This window comes from Capricornis sumatraensis, chromosome 3, assembly GCF_032405125.1.
Source record: "Capricornis sumatraensis isolate serow.1 chromosome 3, serow.2, whole genome shotgun sequence".
Classification (NCBI taxonomy): Eukaryota; Metazoa; Chordata; class Mammalia; order Artiodactyla; family Bovidae; genus Capricornis; species Capricornis sumatraensis.
In genome coordinates this window covers 8267741-8289940 of record NC_091071.1, presented here as the reverse complement: position 1 = coordinate 8289940, position 22200 = coordinate 8267741, and the positions used below count along the sequence as shown (strand labels likewise).

The window sequence follows — 22200 nt, the reverse complement described above, 5'->3', positions numbered from 1 at the left end:
TGTTCCATCCCACACTCCTTGATCTGTGGCCTCTGGGGAAGGACGAGGCAGTGCAGGCGGCCCCAAGGAGCGGGTTCAGACTCACCCACATCCGGCTCATGTCGCTCAGTTCGCTTTTGTATCTCAGAGAGTCCTTGAGAACCTGGAGAGGGAAGACGAGGAGAGGAGAAAGAGGCTGGTGAAAGGAGGGTCTGGGGTGGGGCAGAGAAGGGGATGCGAGAGATGCGCCCATCTCTGAAACTGGTACCCAGAAGGCCAGGAGATGGGGGCAGCTGCCATCCCGTGCCGGAGTGGACAGTGGCCCCTGTGACTCAGGCACCTGCACTTTCCCCACGTGGGTCCCAGGCTCCCCGCCCGTCCACTGCAGCCCCAGGCACTCACGTTTGGGTGTCCATCCCGGAGGAGTTTGTGGAACACGTGGCAGAACTTCCAGCAGAGCACTGCGTTGCTGGACAGGGGCAGCCGGTTGACAACAGACCAAAAGGTCTGCGCTCCCTTCTCGTGGTGGGTGCCCAGTATGCACGGTGAGGGAGGGTCATGGAAAACAAAGGCACGGATGGGGCCTACCTGGGTGGGCACCAACCCTGGATGGGGCCAGCAGCAGGCAGCCACGGGGGTGGTGCCTTATTCATGGTGCACTATCCAGCAGGGGGCGCCACTTGTAACAAAGGCACTATGGATCTGGGTAGGTATCTTGGCAATTTTTTGACGGATGGCAAAAAGGCACCTTATTCTAATAAAATTCATTTTATTAGATGATTTCCCCAGAGATGGCAGTCTCTTGGGAGGAGTGACTTTTTCAAATTTGCAAAGTAAGTTCTGGGCCAGCAGTGGTCCTGGCTGACCTTTCGTGGGAAGGTGCTTTGATTGGAATTAGGGCTTTGCTGTGGGAAGGGAGACTCTGCCCTTTAGATTTGCTGAGTTTGTGATGGGGCCTGTGAGGGGGACATAACTGCAATTAATATCTTACCAACACAATATGGCTTCTCAAAATTCCCTCGTATCCACTACTCAAAAGCAAGGGCGTGCTTCAGTTCTTCAAGGGCCCTGGCTGCTGACACCTTGGTTCCTCTTCCAAGTAGCACCTGATTCCTCTCCTAAGAGCCACTCTGCTCTTACCCTGAAAGCGCCAGGCTTTATTTAAAATGTATTAATATTTTCTCTAAATTTAAAATGACTCTTGGGACTTCCTTGGCACTCCAGGGGTTAAGACTATGTGCATCACTGCAGGGGGCACTGGTTTGATCCCTGGTCAAGGACCTAAGATACAATATGCCTTGTGGCACAGCAAAAAAAAAAAAAAAAAAAAGACTCTTTCACTCCGCATCTTCTAAAAATCTTCCTGGCCTCGCTCAGGGGTGCCGTCATCTTCTAACACCTTAAATTCCCTGTGTGTGGAATTCTGCCCCCAGATCCAATTTCAAACCTACCTGCCACCCATGGACCACCTGCCACGGTTTGAGTTTAATAAATGTCCTTCTGGCCTTGAGTGATTTTAACAGACCTCCAGGCCTCTGTAATTAGGGAACCCTTTTGGAGGAAAGTAGAGGATTTCCACGTTTCTTTTGTGATGGAAGCTTGTACAGGCCTCACACACCCAGTATCTGGGCATCATCAACCCCCAAGTACAAATCCTGTCTTGAGCTTCCCAGGTGGAAGCTAGTAATGCAATGTCAATGCAAGAGACGTTAAGAGATGCAGGAAGATCCCCTGGAGCAGGGCATGGCAACCCACTCCAATATTCTTGCCTGGAGCATTCCGCGGACAGAGGAGCCTGGTGGGCTAGAGTCCATGGGATCGCACAGACTCCGACACGACTGAGGCGACTTAGCACAGCACAGCACATTCAGGCTCTAGTAAGAGGCACTGCACCATTTAGGAAAGACTTGCCTCAGGTTAGAAACTATGGGACTTACCCAAAACACATGCTACTTTGCTTCTGAGCTGGAAGGTGTGGTAAAATTCCCTCCTGGGACTGATATTTGTATTTTGAGAAGAGTCACCTTAAACACACAATTCTGGGTCTGGAAGCTGAAATCACCCTTTAAAAAAATGTTTTTTTGGCTTCCCTAGTGGCTCAGTTGGAGAAGCCAATGGCACCCCACTCCAGTCCTCTTCCCTGGAAAATCCCATGGACAGAAGAGCCTGATAGGCTGCAGTCCATGGGGTCGCGAAGAGTCAGACACGACTGAGCGACTTCACTTTCACTTTTCACTTTCATGCATGGGAGAAGGAAATGGCAACCCACTCCAGTGTTCTTGCCTGGAGAATCCCAGGGAAGGGGGAGCCTGGTGGGCTGCCGTCTGTGGGGTCACAGAGTCAGACACGACTGAAGCGACTTAGCAGCAGCAGCAGCTCAGTGGTAAAGAACCCGCCAGTCAATGCATGAGACACAGGTTCAATCCCTGATCCAGGAAGATCCCACATGCCTCAAAGCAGCTAAGCCCGTCCGCCACAACTATTGAGCCTGAGCCTTAGAGCCAGGGAGCTCCACCTGAGCCCACATGCCTAGAGCCCGTGCTCCCCAAGAAGCAGCCCCCGCAATGAGAAGCATGTGCTCTTCAATGAAGAGCGGCCCCCGCCTGCCACGATCGGAGAAAAGCCCAAGCAGCTGCCAAGACCCAGCACGGCCAAAAATAAACAATTAAATGATATTAAAAAATTCTTCTTTTTTAATTTGCTTATTTGGTTGTGTTGGGTCTCAGTTGTGGCTTGTGCGATCTAGTTCCCTGACCAGGGCTTGAACCTGGGCCTCCTGCATTGAGAGCACGGAGCGTTAGCCACTAGATCACCAGGTAAGTCCCCAGCCTTCATTCTTATAGACTGATTTCTGAAATAACTTACAGTTTCACCTCAAGCACAGCCCCCGTGGACTAGAAGGAAGCCAAGAGGAGAGACAGACAGTCCCCTACCCTCTCTTGAGATGACTTCTCAAGGCAGACTGTGGCCCCTTTGCTGTGCTTAGTTAGTCACTCAGTCATGTCTGACTCTGCGACCCCATGGACTGTAGCTCATCAGGTTCTGTCCGTGGGATTCTCTAGGTAAGAATACTGGAGTGGGTAGCCATTCCCTCCTCCAGGTGATCTTCCCAACCCATGGATCGAACCCAGGTCTCCTGCATTGAAGGCGGATTCTTTACCATCTGAGCCACCAGGGAAGCCCTTTACCCAAGAGCAATCTGTCAAAACAGGAGCCAGGGCAGGCATGGAGCTGGCTGTGCACGCCGGTGTGGAAAGAGGCAAGCAGACTCCTCTGTCTTTAATTTTAAAAGCATCTTAATGCATCCAGTTCGTGTCAGGCACTCAGGAATATAAAGAAAAATAAGACCCGCTCCCCAGCTCTCCAGGAGTGGACACCACAGTCAGGGATGCCAAGCTGTTCACCTGTCAGGCACCCGGGATAAACGGCTTCTAAATGAAGCCAGGCTTCCCAACGCTTATTTAGCTGGTAATGTGGGGAGATGATGCTCTACAGATGTACTGATAAAGAGTGCGCACTGTGGCAGCACTCATAGGAAAATTGCAAAGATACAGAGAAGACTAGCAAGGCCCCCGCACGAGGATGACAGGCCAATTCGTTTAGCTTCCATATGTTTGGGTGGACCGAGAGACTGGCATACAGAGTGAAATAAGTCATACAAAAAACCAAATACTGTATAAAACCGCTTGTATGTGGAATCTAGAAAAGTGATAGGTGCTTATTTGCCAAGCGGAAATAAGACACAAATCTAGAGAACAGACGTGTGAACACAGGACAGGGGGCATGAGGGAGTGGAATGAATCGGGAGATGGGGGCTGACGTATACACACGACTATGTGTCGGATGACTAATGAGAACCCACTGCACAGCACGGGTAACTCCACTCAAAGTTCTGTGGTGACCTCAGTGGGCAGGAAACGCAAAAAAAGCTAAAGCTGTGCGTAAACATACGGTTGATTCTTTGGCCACCTGATGCAAACACTTTGGCCACCTGATGCAAAAAACTGACTCACTGGAAAAGATCTTGATGCCGGGAAAGATTGAAGGCGGGTGGAGAAGGGGACGGCAGAGGATGAGATGATCAGATGGCATCACCGACTCGACGGACACGAGTTTGAGTAAGCTCCGGCAGAAGATGATGGACAGTGAAGCCTAGCGTGCTGCGGTCCATGGGGTCACAGAGTCAGACAGGACTGAGCAACTGAACTGAACAGCTGATTCACTTTGCTGTACAGCAGAAAAAAAACAACTATATAAAGCAGCTATACTCCAATTAAAAAAAAAGAAGTACCTATAAAGAATAAATGTTCTGTGAGATCTTTAGGCTTTAAAACTCTAACTGTGTGGAGGGAATCTTTTCAACGTTTATTCACCCCTTAGCAACTGGGAGGCAGAGAGACTCCCAGAAAGAGCTGAAATGTTAGCTTCTGGAAGCTTCTTTGGCCAACACTCTCATTTGACAGACAAGGGAGTTAAGGGTTGCAGAGGCCTCACTGGGCCCATTCAATGTCCCAGAGCAAGTCAGAGAGCTCCAGCGATGGGATTCCGGGAGATGCCTCCAGGTCCCTTCCATCGCCCCAGGGTGCCTCCCCGGCAAGGCGTGCCCTGGCCCTCTCTGTGCTCACACCCCATTCAGAGGGGCACACTGGCCCGGGACAGCTGTCTCTCTCTTACTTCGTATCTCGCACCAGACTGACCGATTGGTATTCTTCACAGGGAAGGGTCAGGACTGGGTAACTCTCCGAGACAACCAATTGGGACACTAATCTGATTCATGCATTAGTCACTCACTTGTGTCCAACTCTTTGCAAACTCATGGACTGTAGCCCACCAGGCTCCTCTATCCATGGGATGTCTCAGGCAAGAATAGTGGAGTGGGTTGCTATTTCCTTCTCTAGGGGATCTTCCCAACCCAGGGATCAAACCCTCGTCTACTGTGTCTTCTGCATTGCAGGCAGATTCTTTACCCGCTGAGCCATCTGGGAAGACACTAATAATGAAGGCTTTTCTTGGTTTGGTTTTCTTGACTCAGTAAAGCGACTAGGGAGTAAAAGGGCAAGGTCTGGCGAGGCTCACCGCTGGGCCAGGTTTCTGGGGTCCCTGGTAGGGGTTCAACAGCCCCATCTCGCAGCAAAGCCCTAATTCCAACCAAAGCTTCTTCCACTAAAGACAGTTGCTTTCCCACCACTGAAGAGCTGTACACGCTGTCAGCGACATTTCCTGAGGGCCTGACCTCTCCTGGGCATCGCCCTGTCAGTACTGGGCTTCCTTGGCCTTCTAAACTGGCGGGTCTCCTGCACAGAGGGGCTGGGGTGGGATGGCTTCAAGACAGGCTACGCCAACCCGACTAGCTGTGGGGCAGCCGCCTTGCTGAACCCTGGCAAGAAGCAGATTCCCAGCCCAATAGAAACCCAGCCTCCCTGCCCTGTGCTCCGTCCCAGCAAACACGAAGGCTTCCCCACTGGCAGACGCTCCTCTGGCCTTTGGGGAATAGCCCTCCAACACCTGGACTTGACTTCAAGAGCAGTTCCTGAGGGATCCGCTAGCCAGCGTGCTGCCTGCACTTCTCTGCAAAGCCACAGACCTGGGACGGTGGCTGCCCAGTCGGCCTATCGTGCATGCTCAGTCGTGTCCAGCTCTTTGTGACCTTTTGGACTGTAACCCGCCAGGCATCTCTGTCCATGGGATTTTTCAAGCAAGAATACTGGAGTGGGTTGCCATTTCCTCCTCCAAGGGATCTTCCGAACCCAAGGATTGAACCCGCGGCTCCTGCATTTCACGCAGACTCTTTACCCACTGAGCCACTGGGGAAGCTGAGGCTTCTGCCAACTCTGCGTTGGTGGCGGGGGGACTTGGTGAAAACCCTCAAATCATCAGCTTCCTAACCCTGGGGTCCCCAACCTCAGGGACCTACTGCCTGATGATCAGAGGTGGAGCTGATGCAGTAACAGAAATAAAAGGCATCGTAAATGCAATGTGCTTGAATCATCCTGACACCACCCCCTGCCCCCTCTGTGGAAAAACTGTCTTCCATGAAACCAGTCCCTGTGCCAAAAAGGTTGCGGACCACTGCCCAAGTTCTCCCTGACCTTCCCATCTTCTTCCCTCTGGTTTGGGCTGAACCAGCTCACTCAAGAGGCTCATATTTCCATGGTAGAGCCGTTGTGTCGGCTTAAGGCCAACCGCTGCTGCCCAGATCGCTGTTTTGCTTTCATGCTCAGAGAAAGGCATTTGATCAGGTCCCCAAGGGGATGGTCAGGGTGGCAAAGTGCAGGGCCAGAGTCCTTTGATGATACAAGGGAAAAGACCTCCGGTGCCCAGAGGAAACATCTCAAAGGAGAGTAACTTCAAAGGTCTTGGCAGTCCTGCAAAGCTAAGTCACAGGAGAGGAGCGGGACTGGGCTGGATGGCTGCTGCGGTCCCTTCCACCCCGACAGGCTGTGGGCTCTGAAGCCAGCTGCTGCCAACCCACACTGTTCAGACCCTGCAGGGGCCTGGCCAGCGGAGGGATGCCCGTTCCTGCAGCTGAGCAAGGATGCCTCGCCCTGACCTCCGTCCCCACAAGTTGATGCTCCTCAGGGTCGGTCTTCAGAGCAACCTCCAAAAGGATATTTCTGGCATGTTTTTCCTTGACGGCCACTACCTGTGTATTAATGGCCTTGTTGATACTGACAGTCTGAAAAACAAGAGGTGGGGGTGGGGAAGGGGAAAGAAGGATGAGATGAATAAGCTTCTGACAGTGGCTGAGACCCTCCCAGACGCCCCGCCCCTTCCCCTCCCTCCAATGACTCCTCTCTCCCCACAGACCCCCTTGTCCCCCTGTCCCCATGCAGGCTCGGCCCCCACCCCCCACCGTAGGGGGCAGAGGCGGGCAGCGCTCCCAGGCCAGCTGGCCCGGGCTGTCCTAAGGCAGCGGGCTTTGCTGCCTGGCATTGGCTGTGCCCAGCTGCTGCGCCCGCCTGCCACTCATTCACTTGGCACAACAACATGGCAATTAAAGCCTGCACAAAGGGATGTCTTTCATCCCCCGGGGAAACATTATTTCTCCGGGAGCAGGAGGAAGAGGCGCTGAGATCAGGGAGGGGCTGTGGCTCAAAGACCATCCGGACGCGGCCCCCGCCCAGCTAGAACCTTCCATGGAGCCTCCCCTGGCTGGCCACTCTCCTCTCATGTCTCCCTGCTCTCGGGCACTTTCCAACTTCCAACCAAACTCCCTTTTACTTATAAGGCATGACAAATATTCACTCCTTCCGGTTGTTTTCAGAATCATTATTCTCTCTTGAAGTTAACAAAGCATGTTACACATATGAATGTAATTTCTACATACACACACAGGATGGTATCAGGTAGCCTGGTTTTTGAAGTAACAGCCTTTTTCTGTTTTGCTCCCTTCCACAAATGTCATTCTATTCCAACTCATGTTAACAACCTGTTATGTACCCTACACGTACCCCCGCACGCGCACGCACACACAAACACTCCAACGTTCTGAAGGGTTAACTTTGTCACTGTCCCATAAAACTGGGACTGTCATGTACAGACTTTTTTACATCTTGCTTGAAAATATCACTTGAAAATATCCCATGAAATGTTTTCCAAGTGAACTGGTAAAACTCTGGCTCATTCTTTAAAAAGATAACATAATATTCCACAGTGTGGGTGGATGTGATTTATAGCAACCGATACTGGGAGGCAATCTATTTCTACTAAACTCTTTTAGTAAACATTCTTATACATATATCCTTATTGATTGATGCTTTCATTCCCAAGGAATAGAGTATAAGGAGTGAGATTACTGGCTCCACGTTTTTCTTTTTTTTTTTTAACTTTTCAATATGGGAAAGTCCAAGCACACACAAATGTAATGGTCTGTCTAATAAGCCCTCATATAATCGGTCCCCAGCACCAGCGATTATGAACTTGTAGCCAAACACGCTTTCTTAGGGATGAGGGGGGGGTCACAAACATTTTCTGTGATGAGGCAGTTAGTAAATATTTTAGCCTCTGCAGGTCACATGGTCTCCATCACAACTGTTAACTCTGCCACTGGAGTGAAAAAGCAGCCTCAGAGATACAGAAATGAACGACTGTGGCTGCATTTCAAAAGAACTTTATTTACAAAAGCAGGAGGTGGTCTGGATTTGGCCTGCGCCTCGTGTCCTGCGGCCTCTCTGGCGGCTCAATGGTTAAGAATCCACCTGCCCATGCAGGAGAGGCGGGTTTGATGGGGTCGGGAAGATCCCCTGGAGAAGGAAATGGCAACCCACTCTAGTGTTCCTGTCTGGAAAAGTCCGACGGACAGAGGAGCCTGCTGGGCTACAGTCCATGGGGTCGCAGAGTTGGGCACCACCGAGCAACTGAGCACATGCCTGGTGTGCTGACCTTGGCTTTTTACCATTGGTTACTGATTCCCCTGCTCCCTGGATTATCTGCAGTAAATACCAGGTGTTATGCTATTTTACCAGCAAATATTTCAGTAAAAATCTCTAAGGGAAAAAGAAAAAAAAAGACTCTGAATATTAACCATTATATTATTAATATGATCACACCTAAAATTTTAAGAATAATTTCTTTATTTTTATTTTTACTTTTGGCTGCACCGGGTCTTCACTGCAGCATGGGCTTAGTTGCGCCGTGGCACGTGGGATCTTAGTTCCCTGACCAGGGATCGAACTGGCACCCACCGCATTGGAAGTGCCAAGTCTTAACCACTGAACCGCCAGGGAAATCCTTGTTTACCTATTTTTATATATAGTAGTGTGTACATGTTAATTCCAAACTCCTAATTTACCTCCCCCACCACTACCCTTTTGGTAACCATAAGTTTGTTTCACAAACATAGGTCTGTAAGCCAGACTCAAATTCTTTAACAGCATAAGCTCTGTTACGGGTGGAATTGTGTCTCCACAGAAAAGATACGTTGGAGTTCAAATCCCGCAGCACCCGTGAACATGATGTCATTTGAAATAGGGTCTTTGCAGAGATAGTTAAGATGAGGTCTTACTGAGTTAGGGTGGGTCCCAAGTCCAGTATGACTCGTGTGCTTATAAAAAAAACCACGTGAAAACCCAGGGACACAGACACTCAGGGAGAAGAGAGCCATGTGAAGATGAAGGCAGACACCAGAGGGATGTGCCTACAAGCCGAGGAATGCGAAGGACGGCCGGCAACCAACAGAAGCTAGGAAGAGGCCAGGATGGAATGTCCAAAGGGAACATGGCCGCACTGGCACCTTGATTTTGACCTGCTTGCCTCCAGGACTGCGACAACACATGTCTATTGTTTTAAGCCACCCGATACATGGTAATTGGTTGTGGCAGCCCCAAGAGACTTACACAGGATCCTTTCCCCATCAGGCTTAGTCCTCCCTGAAGACAAGGAGAGGGCGGACACTTCCTTCCCTCTTCTCTACAGCACAGGCAGGGGGCGCCACTGAGCACAGTTGTTGGATCTCAGTGCAATGGCTAGACCAGTTCAGAAGGAATCTCACGTAAGACACGCTGCAAGAAAGGAGTAAGACGTTTACTCCCAGGACTTCCTTAGTGGCCCAGTGGCTAAGACTCCAAGCTCCCAATGCATGGGGCCCAGGTTCGATCCCTGGTCAGGGAACTAGATTCCACATGCCGCAACTAGGAGTTTGCATTCTGAAACTAAAGATCCCACGTGATTCGAGAAGCCTGTGCACGGCAACTAGAGAGTAGCCCCTGCTTGCCACAGCTACAGAAAAGCCTGTGCAGCGGCGGAGACCCAGCACAGCCAAAAATAAATAAATAAATAAAATATAAAACAAGCCTCCTCTCTTTGACTCTTAAAAAAAAAAAAAGATCCTGCATGCTGCAATTAAGACCCATATAAGGGCTTCCCTTGTGGCTCTGCTGGTAAAGAATCCGCCTGCAATGTGGGAGACCTGGGTTCTATCCTGGGTTGGGAAGATCCCCTGGAGAAGAGAAAGGCTACCCACTCCAGTATTCTGGCCTGGAGAACTCCATGGACTGTATAGTCCATGGGGTCGCAAAGAGTCGGACATGACTGAGCGAATTTCAGTTCACTTCACAGCCAAATAAATAAATAAAGTATTAAGAAAATAAGTAAATCTCAGGTGTTTATCAGCATCTTTGGCAACATTAGGGCTTGAAAAGTTTATTGCCCCAAATCTCCCACTGAGGCAGCACTCGTGTGCTCTGGAGGCCCAGTGCTTCCAGCTTTCTCGTCACAAGTCCTTCCTTGAACCTATTTCTCGGCTTCTGCTTCCAGGCCTGTCCCAGGCCATTCCCTTTTCTTCAGACTTCCTCAGGCGAGTCACACGCTTTCAACTATGTTTCTCTCCTGGCTCTGACACAATGATGGGATCCTGGCTGCAGACAGACCTCTGGGCAAAGTGACCACATTTGCTGAGCCGTTAAAGGTTGCCTGCATTCATAAGGAATTATAAGGGACCTAATAAATGTAAGATGACAGTCAAGAGACTCAAATCCAGGATGGTGTGAACTGGACGTGGTCAGGTCCTAGGAGGTCGGGAGAGACAGCCAGCTGCAAGGGCTGTGATGGAAAAAGAGAAATCCTTGTTGGCCGGAAATGCTAGAAACCGAGTCAGGGTCTCGAGAGAGGGCTGTGATGGGTGGGGTTTAGATTTAGTCCACAAATATCTGTTTATACTGACGGATCAAAGACCAGTTGCCCAAATTTGTGGTCAGTATGAGCCTCGCTTACAAAACAAAGAAACAGAACAAAAACAACCTTTAAATTCCCTTAAGCCACATAAAAGAATATCTCACGAGTCTGTAACTTTAGACTGTGTGTGTGAGAAAAATGAAAATGTTCTGTCCTGTGAAACTGTGATGCTGCTCAGGGAAACTAACAAAGGAAGGAGGAGGCTACCTGTCTGTCTCCCAGGTGTTCCCCTGCCACTCACTGACTCCTCTCACTGACGCCGCCTACGAACTCGAGGGGCATCTGTGATTGTTGCCCAGAAAGGCTAAGACACCCACTTGCCCAAGGTCATACTATTCAAGTGGCCAGATCCTGGAGCCCAGCTCCGGAAAAGCTGGGAACACGAGGACCAGTTGGGCCACCGGACCACACATGTGCAAGAGCAGAAGTGGGGATAAAAGCAGAAGGGGAGGTGGCACTCCGTGGGGGTGAGGGTGGGCAACGGGCTTCGTGCCGGGCAGGAAAGGACGGAAGCAGCTGGAGGAAGAGTTGAAGGAAGCAGCTATATATATATATATATTTTTTTTTTTTTTTTTCTTTTGGGGGGGCCATGTGGGATCTTAGTTCCCTGACCAGGGATCGAACCCACGCCCACTGCATGGACAGCTCAGAGTGTTAACCACTGGACCACCAGGGAAGTCCTGGAAGCAGCTATGAACAGCAGGGAAGTGAAGTGAAGAAATGAAGCTCTCAATCTAAAGGGTGGACGTGAAAATGGGAAGAACGGGACGTAAGGTGGGCTACGAAACGGTTACAATAGGACTGGCCGGGAGGAGCTCCCAGTTGCAGGAGAGGGAAGACTTGAAGACGCTGCAGAGGATTTGAGCCGGGCCGGTGGCAGAACAAAGACAGGCGTCTCAGACTGAGGGGTCACTAAGCAAGGAGCGAGAGGCTTCGGGAGGGGGCGGTGAGAAACAGCCATTTTTAAAAGAACAAGGACGTGAACCAGCAGTGGCAATGGTTATAATCATCCAGGTAATGGCTACTAATGAGTGATTACTACCAGGCCCTGTGTTAATAAGTGAAGTGAAGTCGCTCCGTCATATCCGACTCTGCAACCCCTTGGACTGTAGCCTGCCAGGCTCCTCTGTCCATGGGAATCTCCAGGCAAGAATATTGGAGTGGGTTACCATTTCCTTCTCCAGGGGATCTTCCCGACCCAGGGATTGAACCCGGGTCTCCCGCATTGGAGGCAGACGCTTTAACCTCTGAGCCCCCAGGGAAGCCCTCATTAATGTCTTATACTCTACATCCTGTGCGTAGGCATTAGTATTAATCATCTTCATTTTACAGATGAGGAAACGAAGGCTTAGAAAGGCCAAATAAGGACTTCCCGGGAGTGAAAGTGTTCGTCACTTAGTTGTGTCTGATTCTTTTCAACCCCGTTCCTCCATCCATGGAATTCTCCAGGCAGGAATACTGCAGTGGGTAGCCATTCCCTTCTCCAGGGGATCTTCCCAACCCAGGGATTGAACCCAGGTCTCTTGCATTGCAGGCGGATTCTTTACTGTCTGAGCCAGCAGGTCTTCCCTGGGGGCTCAGACAGCTCAGCTGAGACTCCACACTCCCAATGCAGGGGGCCTGGGTTTGACCCCTGATCAAACTGATCGAACTGGGTTTGATCCCTGGTGACGGCCTTCCCTGGTGGCTCAGCTGGTAGAGAATCCACCTGCAAGGCAGGAGACCTGGGTTCAATCCCTGGGTAGGGAAGATCCCTTGGAGAAGGGAAAGGCTACCCACCCCAGTATTCTGGCCTGGAGAATTCCATGGACTTCCATGGGGGTCACAAAGAGTCAGACATAACTGAGCGACTTTCACTTTCACTTTCAGGGACCTAGATTTGCAATTAAGACGCAGGAAAATAAATATTTGGGGCGGGGTAGGGGAAGGCCAAGTAAATCGCCAAGACCCCTCCACCAGCCAGTGGAGAGCTAGAACTCAGACTTGGAAGTGGGGCTCCACAGCTCAGGCTCTGGATAACAAACCCCATACCAGCCACCCCCTCCACACCACAGACAAGGTCCACAGACTGGAGAAATGGGTGAAACTTCACAAGATTCAATCCAGCAGGCATAAAGGAAGTTCCCTATATTTAGGTCTAAAGAGGGCACAGGGGAGATATGACTCCGAGCAGCACTTGTGAAAATGATTTGGTGTTTTATTTGGCTGCTAACTTAATAAAAGCAACATTGTGGTGTGGCTGATCCAACTGCAAGTCTGAGCTCTGGATGTAGTAAAAGAAGCACAGGGTTCAAAATGAAGGAGGGGATGGTTCTAACTCTCTATGAAGATAAATTCACATGTAAACCACTATCTATCCACTGTTAGACTTTGTACATTATCAAGGAAACTGACAAACTAGACTACTTCTAGCAGAGAGTGAGATGCACATGGGGCCTGAAAAAATTTTAGAGGAATATCAATATTCTGAAAGGTGGATATGCGGGAGGAGGAATAACTCCAGGGATCAAAACTAGACCAATGGGTAGAAGTACTGTGAGGCGGCTTCTGGGTAAGTTTAAAGCTGTCTCATAAAAGAGAATTTCCTATTATTAGAAGTATACACGTAGAACTTCCCTGGTGGTCCAGCAGTTAAGAATCTGCCTGCCAGTGCGGAAGACAGGGGTTTGATCCCTGGTCTGGGGAGATGCCACACGTGGCAGAGCCACAATTACTGAGCCCACGTGCCTAGAGCCTGTGCTCTGAAACAAGAGAAGCCCCACTCGCTGCAACTAGAGAAAGCTTGCACGCAGCAGTGAAGATCCAGCGCAGTGAAAAACAAGTTAAAAAAAAAAGAAGTATACAGGCAGAGGCGTGGAAACCTCTCTTTGTTGTTGTTCAGGCACTAAGTCGTGTCCAACTCATCGAGACCCGGCGCACTGCAGCACACCAGGATTCCCTGTTCTTCAGTCCTTCAATGGAGTTGGTTCCTGGAGTTCGCTCAAATTCAAGTCCATTGAGTTGGTGATGCCATCCAACCATCTCATCCTCTGTCATCCCCTTCTCCTCCTGCCTTCAATCTTTCCCAGCATCAGGGTCTTTTTCCAGTGAGTCAGCTCTTCACGTCAGGTGGCTCTTTATTGGATCTTCAGCTTCGGTTTTGATCTCCTTGCAGTCCAAGGGACTCTGAAGAGTCTTCTCCACACCACAATTCAAAAGCATCGATTCTTTGGCACTTCTTTAGGGTCCAACTCTCACATCCATACATGACTACTGGAAAAACCATAGCTTTAACCATACGGATCTTTGTCGGCAAAGTGATGACTCTGTTTTTTAGCATCCTGTCTAGGTTTGTCATAGCTTTCCTTCCAAGAAGCAAGCGTCTTTTATTTTCATGGCTGCAGTCATTGTCCACAGTGATTTTGGGGCCCAAGAAAAGAAAATCTGTCATTGATTCCATTTTCCCCCTTCTATTTGCCATGAAGTGATGGGACCACATGCCATGATCTTAGTTTTTTGAATGTTGAGTTTTAAGCCAGCTTTTTCATTCTCCTCTTTCACCGTCATCAAGAAGCTCTTTAGTTCCTCCTCACTTTCTGCTATTAGAGTGCTATCATCTGCATATCTTCCAGCAATCTTGATTCCAACTTGAGACTCATCCAGCCCAGCACTTCACACATGGACTCTGCATATGGGCTTCCCTGGAGGCTCAGCGGTAAAGAATCCACCTGCAATCCACCAGCAGTAGGAGGCACAGATTGGATCCCTGGGTCAGGAAGATCCCCTGGAGGAAGGCATGGCAACCCACTCCAGTATTATTCTTGCCTGGAGAATCCCATAGACAGAAGAGCCTGGTGGGCTACGGTCCATAGCATCACAAAGAGTTGAACACGACTGAAGTGACTTAGCGTGTGTGTGAACCTACTGCATGTAAGTTAAATCAACAGGGTGACAATATACAGCCTTGTCATACTCCTTTCCCAATTGTGAACCAGTCAGTTGTTCCATGCAAGGTTCTGTTGCTTCTTGACCTGCATACAGGTTTCTCAGGAGGCAGGTAAGGTGGTCTGATATTCCCATCTCTTTAAGAATTTTTCACAGTTTGTTATGATCCACACAAAGGCTTTAGAATGGTCAATGAAGCAGAAGTAGCTGTTTTTCTGGAATTCCCTTGCTTTCTCTATGATCCAATGAACGTTGGCAATTTGAATCTCTCCTTTAGATTTGCCAGGCCACTTTGGCCAATAATTTTTTTAAATTAATTTTTATTGCAGTATATTTGCTTCACAATATTGTGTTAGTTTCTTGTACAGCACAGTGAATCAGCTTCCCGTACACATACATTCCACTCTTTTCTGGACTTCCTTCCCATTTCGATCACCACAAAGCATCGACGGCCAATCCTTTGTAATTCATTCCTTTTTCCTTTTTGAAGTCCCGTTTCTCTTTATGCATTTGACAACAAGCATATCGTCTTACCTCCCGCACCGAGATTAAAATCCCAAGGGTGAGGACCCTGGCTTCTGCCCTCGTGGGCCCGCAGCTGCTAAGGCAGGACAGAGTCTTAATAAACCATCAAATCATTAAGGACTTAATGACTGCTTCCCGGTGAGCCTGCCTCTAAAAAGCACCAGGAATGTGATTCAGGGTCTCCTAAGGAAATCTGCTTTCTTTCCTCTCTTTCCTCTGAAGGAAATAATCGGGTTTGGAGCTGGGTGATGCCTGGGGGGCCGAACCCCAGGCAAAGGGTGGGAAGTCTGGGGCTCCATTGCTCACCTCCGGCCCAGGTTAGAGGACATCCTCCAAGAACAGGCTGTTCCCCAGATTCCTCCGGAGTCACACAGGCCCTAAGACCGCGCAGCATCTCCCCTGAAAGAGCGGCATTGTACGCCACTTCCTGACCCAGCTGGCCCCTGTGTCCCAGGCTGGTTCCGGAGAGCCAATTATCAGCAGGCACGGCAGGAAGGGCCGCTTTCCCCCAGCCTACCCTCTCCCCAGCCCCCCACCACTGTCCTCTGCGCCCTCAGGACAGTGGCTGCCAACGGGAACTCTTCAGGCCGTGCTTCTGTGGGGAGCCAGGCCCGGGCCGGGGCTGCGGGGGCAGCTGGCCACGGTCGGGTCACGCACACAGCTGCTGGCAGGGCCCAGCGCTCGGTCTGCCAAGGCCGGGCTGGCTCGCAAGGTTCCATGGCAGGGGCAGGCACCGAGGATGTGCCTGGTGGGGGCGTGGGGGTGGGGGGTTGGCAGGGGGTGGTGGCAGGTCCCCAAAGCCAGGGACCAGAGGGCTCACCGCCTGGGGCAAGTATAGGAAAACCGGAGACCAGGCAGGGCAGAAGGAAAAAGCAGGAAGTGGGACAGACAGGAGACAGAAGGAATGACAAGGGCACGCAGTGGGTGGGAAGCATTTGCTCAGCAAAGCCACAGGTGGCCACCACCAAGGGCCTCAGGGATGCCCAGCACGGGGTGGGGGGTGGGGGTGGGGTGGGGGGCAACGCTTACTGCATCAGCTTCGGAAGCTTGGGGTAAACAGATGAGGCAGGTGGTCCTGTTAGCGCCTGTGACTTGGTTTGCTCTCTTATCTACCTCCCGTACCCGAGTCTGCAATCCTGCAAAAGTTTCCAGAATCTTCTTTCCAAGTGCCTGATCCCGAGATGCAGGGCAGAAAGGATTCAAAATGTCCCTCAGCTCTGTAACTTGTGAGTCGTACAAACCAGTGTTGGGAGCAGGGTGGCCAGGGCTGTGAAACACCCAGAATAGCTGAAGAAACAAGCGTTCAAGGTGGAAAACACTGGGGAAGCCACACAAGTGTCCCTCCACAGGGGAATACAGAATGAGGTGCCTCCACATAATGGACAATTATGCAGCTCTGAAAGGAATGAAATCCTGATACCTGCTCCAACATGGATGAGCCTCGAGGACATTAGGCTGAGTAAGATGAGCCAGTCACAAAAGGACAGACATTGTTGGATTCCACTTGCATGAGAAATCTAGCGGAGCCACGTTCAGAGAGAAATAGAACAGGGTTTGCCAGGGGCTGTGAGGAGCCGGGCATGGACAGTTAAGGTTGAATGGGGACAGAGTTCCAGTTCTGGAAGACGAAGAAGTTCTGGAGATGGCTGGTGGTGATGGTCATGCAAAAATATGAAAGTACACACTGTACACTTAAAAAAGGTTAAAATAGTAAAATTTATGACATGGACATTTCAAAATCTTCGATATTTGTTGTGGTGTGTGGCATCTTTAGTTTCGGGGCGTGGGATCTAGCTCCCTGACCAGGGATCGAACCTGGGCCCCCTGCATTGCGAGCTCAGAGTCTTAGCCACTGGACCACCAGGGAAGTCCCGGTATACACATTTTTACCATGATAAAAACTCACAAAAAGAGGAACTGATGTATGCTACAACAGGGATGAACCTCAAGTCCATGACGCTAAGATGCCAGACACAAAATGCCACGTGTTGTATGATTCCACTTATATGAAAGCTCCAGAATAGGCCAATCCACAGAGACAGAAAGCAGATTGCTTGCTAACTGCCAGATTCAGGTAGGAGGGGGAACAGGGGAGCGACTGAACAGGTCCACTATTTCCTTTTGGAGAGATGAAACACATGGGCTGAATTAGAGAGCTGTGATGGTCATACAACATCATGAATGTATGAAATGCTACAGAACTGATACACTTTACATTGGCTGAGACGGACAATTTTATGGTATGTGTAAAACAAAAAAAATTTTTTTTTAAGGAAGAAAATACAGAAGAACTGTGATTTTGACCAAATATCTACTATGTGCAGGGCAGGGCTGCCATCTAGGCTGTAGGACTGTGCTATACAAAGCCAGGTGGGTCTTTCACCGGCGATGGGGATGATCCATGTACCTGGACCAGCGCTGCCTGTGTACAGGATACCATACTGGTGCCACTGGAGATGCGAGTGAAAGTGGATCTTGTCACCAAAGAGTTAACTGTTTATAGGGAGATAAAGACCATCCTCTTCCTGTTCCTCTTCCTATTCTTTCCTTCCTTGTCCTGACTCTGCAATTTCACATGAGGAAAGAAAGCAGCGTGGGTGCACGGGTTACCTATGCCTGTGTGTGCAAGCAAGACCAGAAAGCGAAAGCCAAAATGAGATGGGAATTCCAGAAAACGTTGGGAGACCCCAAAAGGGCTCTACCTTATCACATGAAAAGTCAAAAGAACAAGCAGGGAATGGGCGTGCTGCTTTCAGCAATGATGCCATATCAATGATAAACGCCTATTTTTTGCCTCTGTCTTTTCTGTCCAGAATGATCTTTGAACTAAAACAGTCAGAGTGTGTCGAGAGAGCAAACCCAAGGCGAGTCAGGAGTCTCCCCGGTGCTGAGTGAGCTCAAGCTTCCGACCAACACACAAGGCATTAAGACAGCAAGGGTTGGGAAGATCCCCTGGAGAAGGAAATGGCAACCCACCCCAGTATTCTTGCCTGGAGAATCCCATGGACGGAGGAGCCTGACGGGCTACAGTTCATGGGGTCGCAAAAGAGTCTGACACGTCTGACAGACTCAACAACAACACAAAGGTGATACACAAATACTCTGGGCATCGTGGTGAGATCTTGGGGAAATGGACTGGTGCCCAAAGACCAGACATGGGTGAGGATAAAGGTGACTGACCGGAAGAGAAGAAGGCAAAATTCCACACATGATTCACAAGAGATTCCTCAAAGAAGAGGCAGCACCCACCACCTGGAGCCCACTTACATTCTTGGAAGCAAGTCCTGTGAGACTGACCTTTCTTCCCCTTTAAGACATGAGGCCAGCATCTCAGGAAAACCAAGCAGATGGGGTGTGCATCTGACTTTCCATCCTCGAGGATCTTAACACAGTCTCGCATAACATCTTGTAGACAAGGATGAGAAAGAATAGGGGCTAACATGATGGGAAAGACGCCGCCCCCCCCAGCTCTGTACCCCTAAAGATCCCCAGAAATTTCCGACAGGCTCTGAATCAGAGCATCCAGCACTGGAGTGACTGATTACAGAAAGGGGGACCCCAATGCATCCTCCTGATGGGGGGAGGGAGCCAACAAGCTCTGCCTTCCCACCCTCATTTATCAGGACTACGGCAGAGTCCCCTTCAACCAGGCCATTCTGCACATTCTCAGGCAAAGATCAGCATCCTCCCCACGCTTTGTCCCCCAGCCAAATGCAAGCTCCTGTCCCCCATCAATGAGAGCAGCCCAGTGTCTCCTGTGGGGCTGAGCCACTCTGCACACCAGCTGCCTCCCCTCCCCGCGGGGTACCCACGAGGGCCTTCAGAAGGTCCCGGGATGGAGGGCATGAGGGTTAGATCCTTAGACACCGCGTCTCAGGGAAAAAGGCGACGCTGGCTCATCTTCCCTCTCGCCCACCTGCAGGCGCCGTGGCTTCGGAAAGGCACACCCTGCCCTCACCCGGGTTCTGTTCTCTGGTCACAGAGGAAGCCTCGTTCTGCTTTCCAAGTGACCCCAACTGCCTCGCCGCCACATTCACGCGAGTCCCTCTTGGGGCCAAGACTCTGCCTAGAAAGTGATGCCTTGGGCCTGCCCGAACGACGCATCCTCGTCATTCAGGAGGGGCCGAGCTGGGCTCAAGCAGCCTTTCGCAATGGCCTTGGCTTCCAGAGGGACAGCTGGTCTGCAAGAGTGGAAACCCTGAGCTGTGTCTTTCCCCAAACCACCCACATTGCTCAACTTCCTCTCCTCCCCTCACCATGCCCTCCAGCACTCTCCTCCACCCAGAGCTCCAACCTGGAGGTTCATCTCGCCTTTTCTCTCTCAGCAGCACAGAAGTGACTTTGCTCTGACTTTCCCAAGACACAGGGGTGGGGCGTCGGGGGGTGTGCGGGTGAGGGGCATGTGGATGGCTCCGAGCCTCTCCCAGACACCACTAGGAGTGTCTCTGTGTCTAACGAATGAGTCAGGAGGCACTCGGGACACCCTGCTAGTGCCAGAGCCTGCCACTTCCCCTATCCCCCAAACCTCTGCTTTTTTGCTCTATTTCTACAGCAAAATCCCCCAGAGAAGGAAACAGCTACCCACTCCAGTATTCAGGCCCAGAGAATTTCATGGACTGTATAGTCCATGGGGTCACAAAGAGTCGGACACAACAGAGCACCTTTCAAAGCAAACTCACCTCCATATTACTCTGAAGCCTTCTCCCTCTACTCTCTACCCCAGACACAAATATAGCAGTAAGAATAACTCATGAGTCCTCCCAGCTGAGAAATCATGGGGTCACTGATCTCATGAAATCAAAACTCTGATGAGGCTGCAGCGACTCCCCCTCACACCTCCTCCTTCAGCTTTATTTCTCACTTCAGATGGTGGTCTCCACATGACTGTGACCCAATTTTCCCAAAGAACTTATAAATAGAGACCTATTTTACACAAGGGGGTGGCTGCACGAAAATATGGTACTTGACTCCGGCAGTGAATCCAGTCACGTTAAATCTTCCCAATTCACCTGTTCAGCTCATTCAAATGTGTGGACTAGGTGTGCCTGGATCATCACGGCAACGGCATTTCTCCTTTATCGTCTAGCCCTTCAGTCTGTAGAGAGCATTCATTTGCATGATGCTGAGAAACCCTGGCAAGGAAGCTGGGCACACTTTATTTATTTATTTATTTTAAGATAAATAAGTATTTATTTATTTGGCTGTATCTGTTCTTGGTGGAGGCACTCTGGGTCTTGGTTGCATAGTGTGGGATCTCTAGTTGCGGCCCGTAGGCTTAGTTGCTCCAGGGCATATGGGATCTTAGTTCCCCAAACAGGGATCAAACCTTCATCCCCTGCATTGCAAGGTAGATTGGACCCTGGGCACACTTTATAAATAAACAAGTGGGCTCAGAGAGACCCAGCCACACCAGCCAGACACAGGCTCTACACTGTACAACCTTGATGGTTACAACTGAATTCTTAGCCAGAGCCAGCTTGTTTACTAAACTCCTGCTCTGACCTCTGCACATCTGTTGTGATCTTTTGGTCCCATGAAAACAAAAACGGAGAAAGTCTTTCAGAAAACCTAGACAGGCTACCTGAAGAAGACCTTCCTCGACGTCAGTCAGCCTCTAAACAAATCAACTAGTACTCTTGTCATGGAAACAGGTCCTGGTCTCAGTTGTGGGCACACCTCCCACCAAACCTCCCTAACACACAGTTGTACTACGGCAACCCACTCCAGTATTCTTGCCTGGAGACTCCCATGGACAGAGGAGCCTAGCAGGCTACAGTCCATGGGGTCGCAAAGAGTCGGACTGAGTGACGATCACTTTCACTTCACTTTCACTCTTTCTCGAGAGGAACTCGCTCCAGGTTGAGGGGAAATAGACTTGAGTGTTGGGCCTGTGGCGTCCAAGGTCCCTGTGGGCAGATACTGTCGAGAGCACCTGGACTACACTCCATCAGGCAGAGGCCCTGGGAGCTTGCTCTCATCTGAGATAGTGACAGGTGGGTGACGTACTGAGAGGGGACCAAGAAGGGACATTCCTGAGCCCTGAACCCCAGTCCCCAGACAAATCAGCCAGCCACTGCTCACAGTCTATGGCCAAATTCATAGGAGGGACCTTCTGCAAAGCCCCAAAGGGGATGCCTGTCCAGCCTCATTCTCTCTTTAAAAAAAAAAATTTACTGGGCTGCATTCTTACGCGCTCAGACATGTCCGATTCTTTCCAATCCTTTGGACTATACCCCGCCAGGCTCCTCTGTCCATGGGATTTTTTCGGGCAAGAACACTGGAGTGGGTTGCCATCTCCTCCTCCAGGGGATCTTCCCAACCCAGGGACTGAACCTGTGTCTCCTGTGTCTCTTGCACTGTAGGCAGATTCTTTACCTGCTGAGCCATCAGGGAGGCCCACCGGGTCTTAGTTACAGCACGTGGGAACTTCAGAACTGATCAGGGATCTAGTTCCTTGACCAAGGATTGAACCAAGGCCCCTTGAATTGGGAATGTGGGGAGTTTTAGCCACTGGACCACCAGGGAAGTTCCCCGTAGCCTCGTTCTACAGAGAGTAAGCATGCATGCGAGAAGGACAAATAGCACATGATGTTTTTTTCTTTGGTCAGAGGCTCTCCAACCTGGCTGTACCTGAGTATCACCCAGCAGCCGACCCCTGGATCCCAGTATGCACCTAAGAGATTCCTTTGCTCCACCCACGATTCTTCTGGTATGAGAAGGGGCCACCATTCATCATACTCTAAGCCCAGCCGTGTTACAGAAGAACATTTTATGTCAGAGCCTAAGGGAGAAGAAAAAACTCAGCCAAGGGAAAATCGGGAACGAAGAGGGGGAAGAATGAGAGCAAAGGAAAAGGAAATAATATAGACAGTGGAAAAATGGACCAAGAAGAGATTCCCTCAGCTCAGACACGCATACCTTGACATAAAGTAAATATAATCTTTTTTTCCCAGAAAACGTGAATTGATGCTAAGGACAAATTAGGAGATTATTCGTTTTACAGAAGAATTTGACATCAGATGCCTTTAAATAGAAATCTCTCCGCTAGTACATTTAAAATAGGATTCCTTTTACAGAAGTGTGATTTATACAAAACCCCTG

General features: G+C 50.2%; 1 protein-coding gene and 2 non-coding genes across 3 annotated transcripts in view; 1 reads left to right on the top strand and 2 right to left on the bottom strand.

The window, feature by feature from the left end:
* HIP1 (huntingtin interacting protein 1) overlaps positions 1 to 22200 on the bottom strand; it is a 133532-nt gene that overhangs the window by 43682 nt on the left and 67650 nt on the right. The window contains exons 2-4 of the mRNA XM_068968833.1: positions 6592 to 6655; positions 382 to 524; positions 86 to 142 (exon numbers count right to left, since the gene is read on the bottom strand). Coding sequence (XP_068824934.1) covers positions 86 to 142; positions 382 to 524; positions 6592 to 6655 — 264 coding nt within the window. The remainder of the gene's footprint in view (positions 1 to 85; positions 143 to 381; positions 525 to 6591; positions 6656 to 22200) is intronic.
* On the top strand, positions 3490 to 3595 carry LOC138077268 (U6 spliceosomal RNA). Its single transcript, XR_011144728.1, has one exon. It is a non-coding gene; the product is annotated as a U6 spliceosomal RNA (small nuclear RNA).
* TRNAA-CGC (transfer RNA alanine (anticodon CGC)) lies at positions 16894 to 16966 on the bottom strand. The gene has a single exon. It is a non-coding gene; the product is annotated as a tRNA-Ala (tRNA).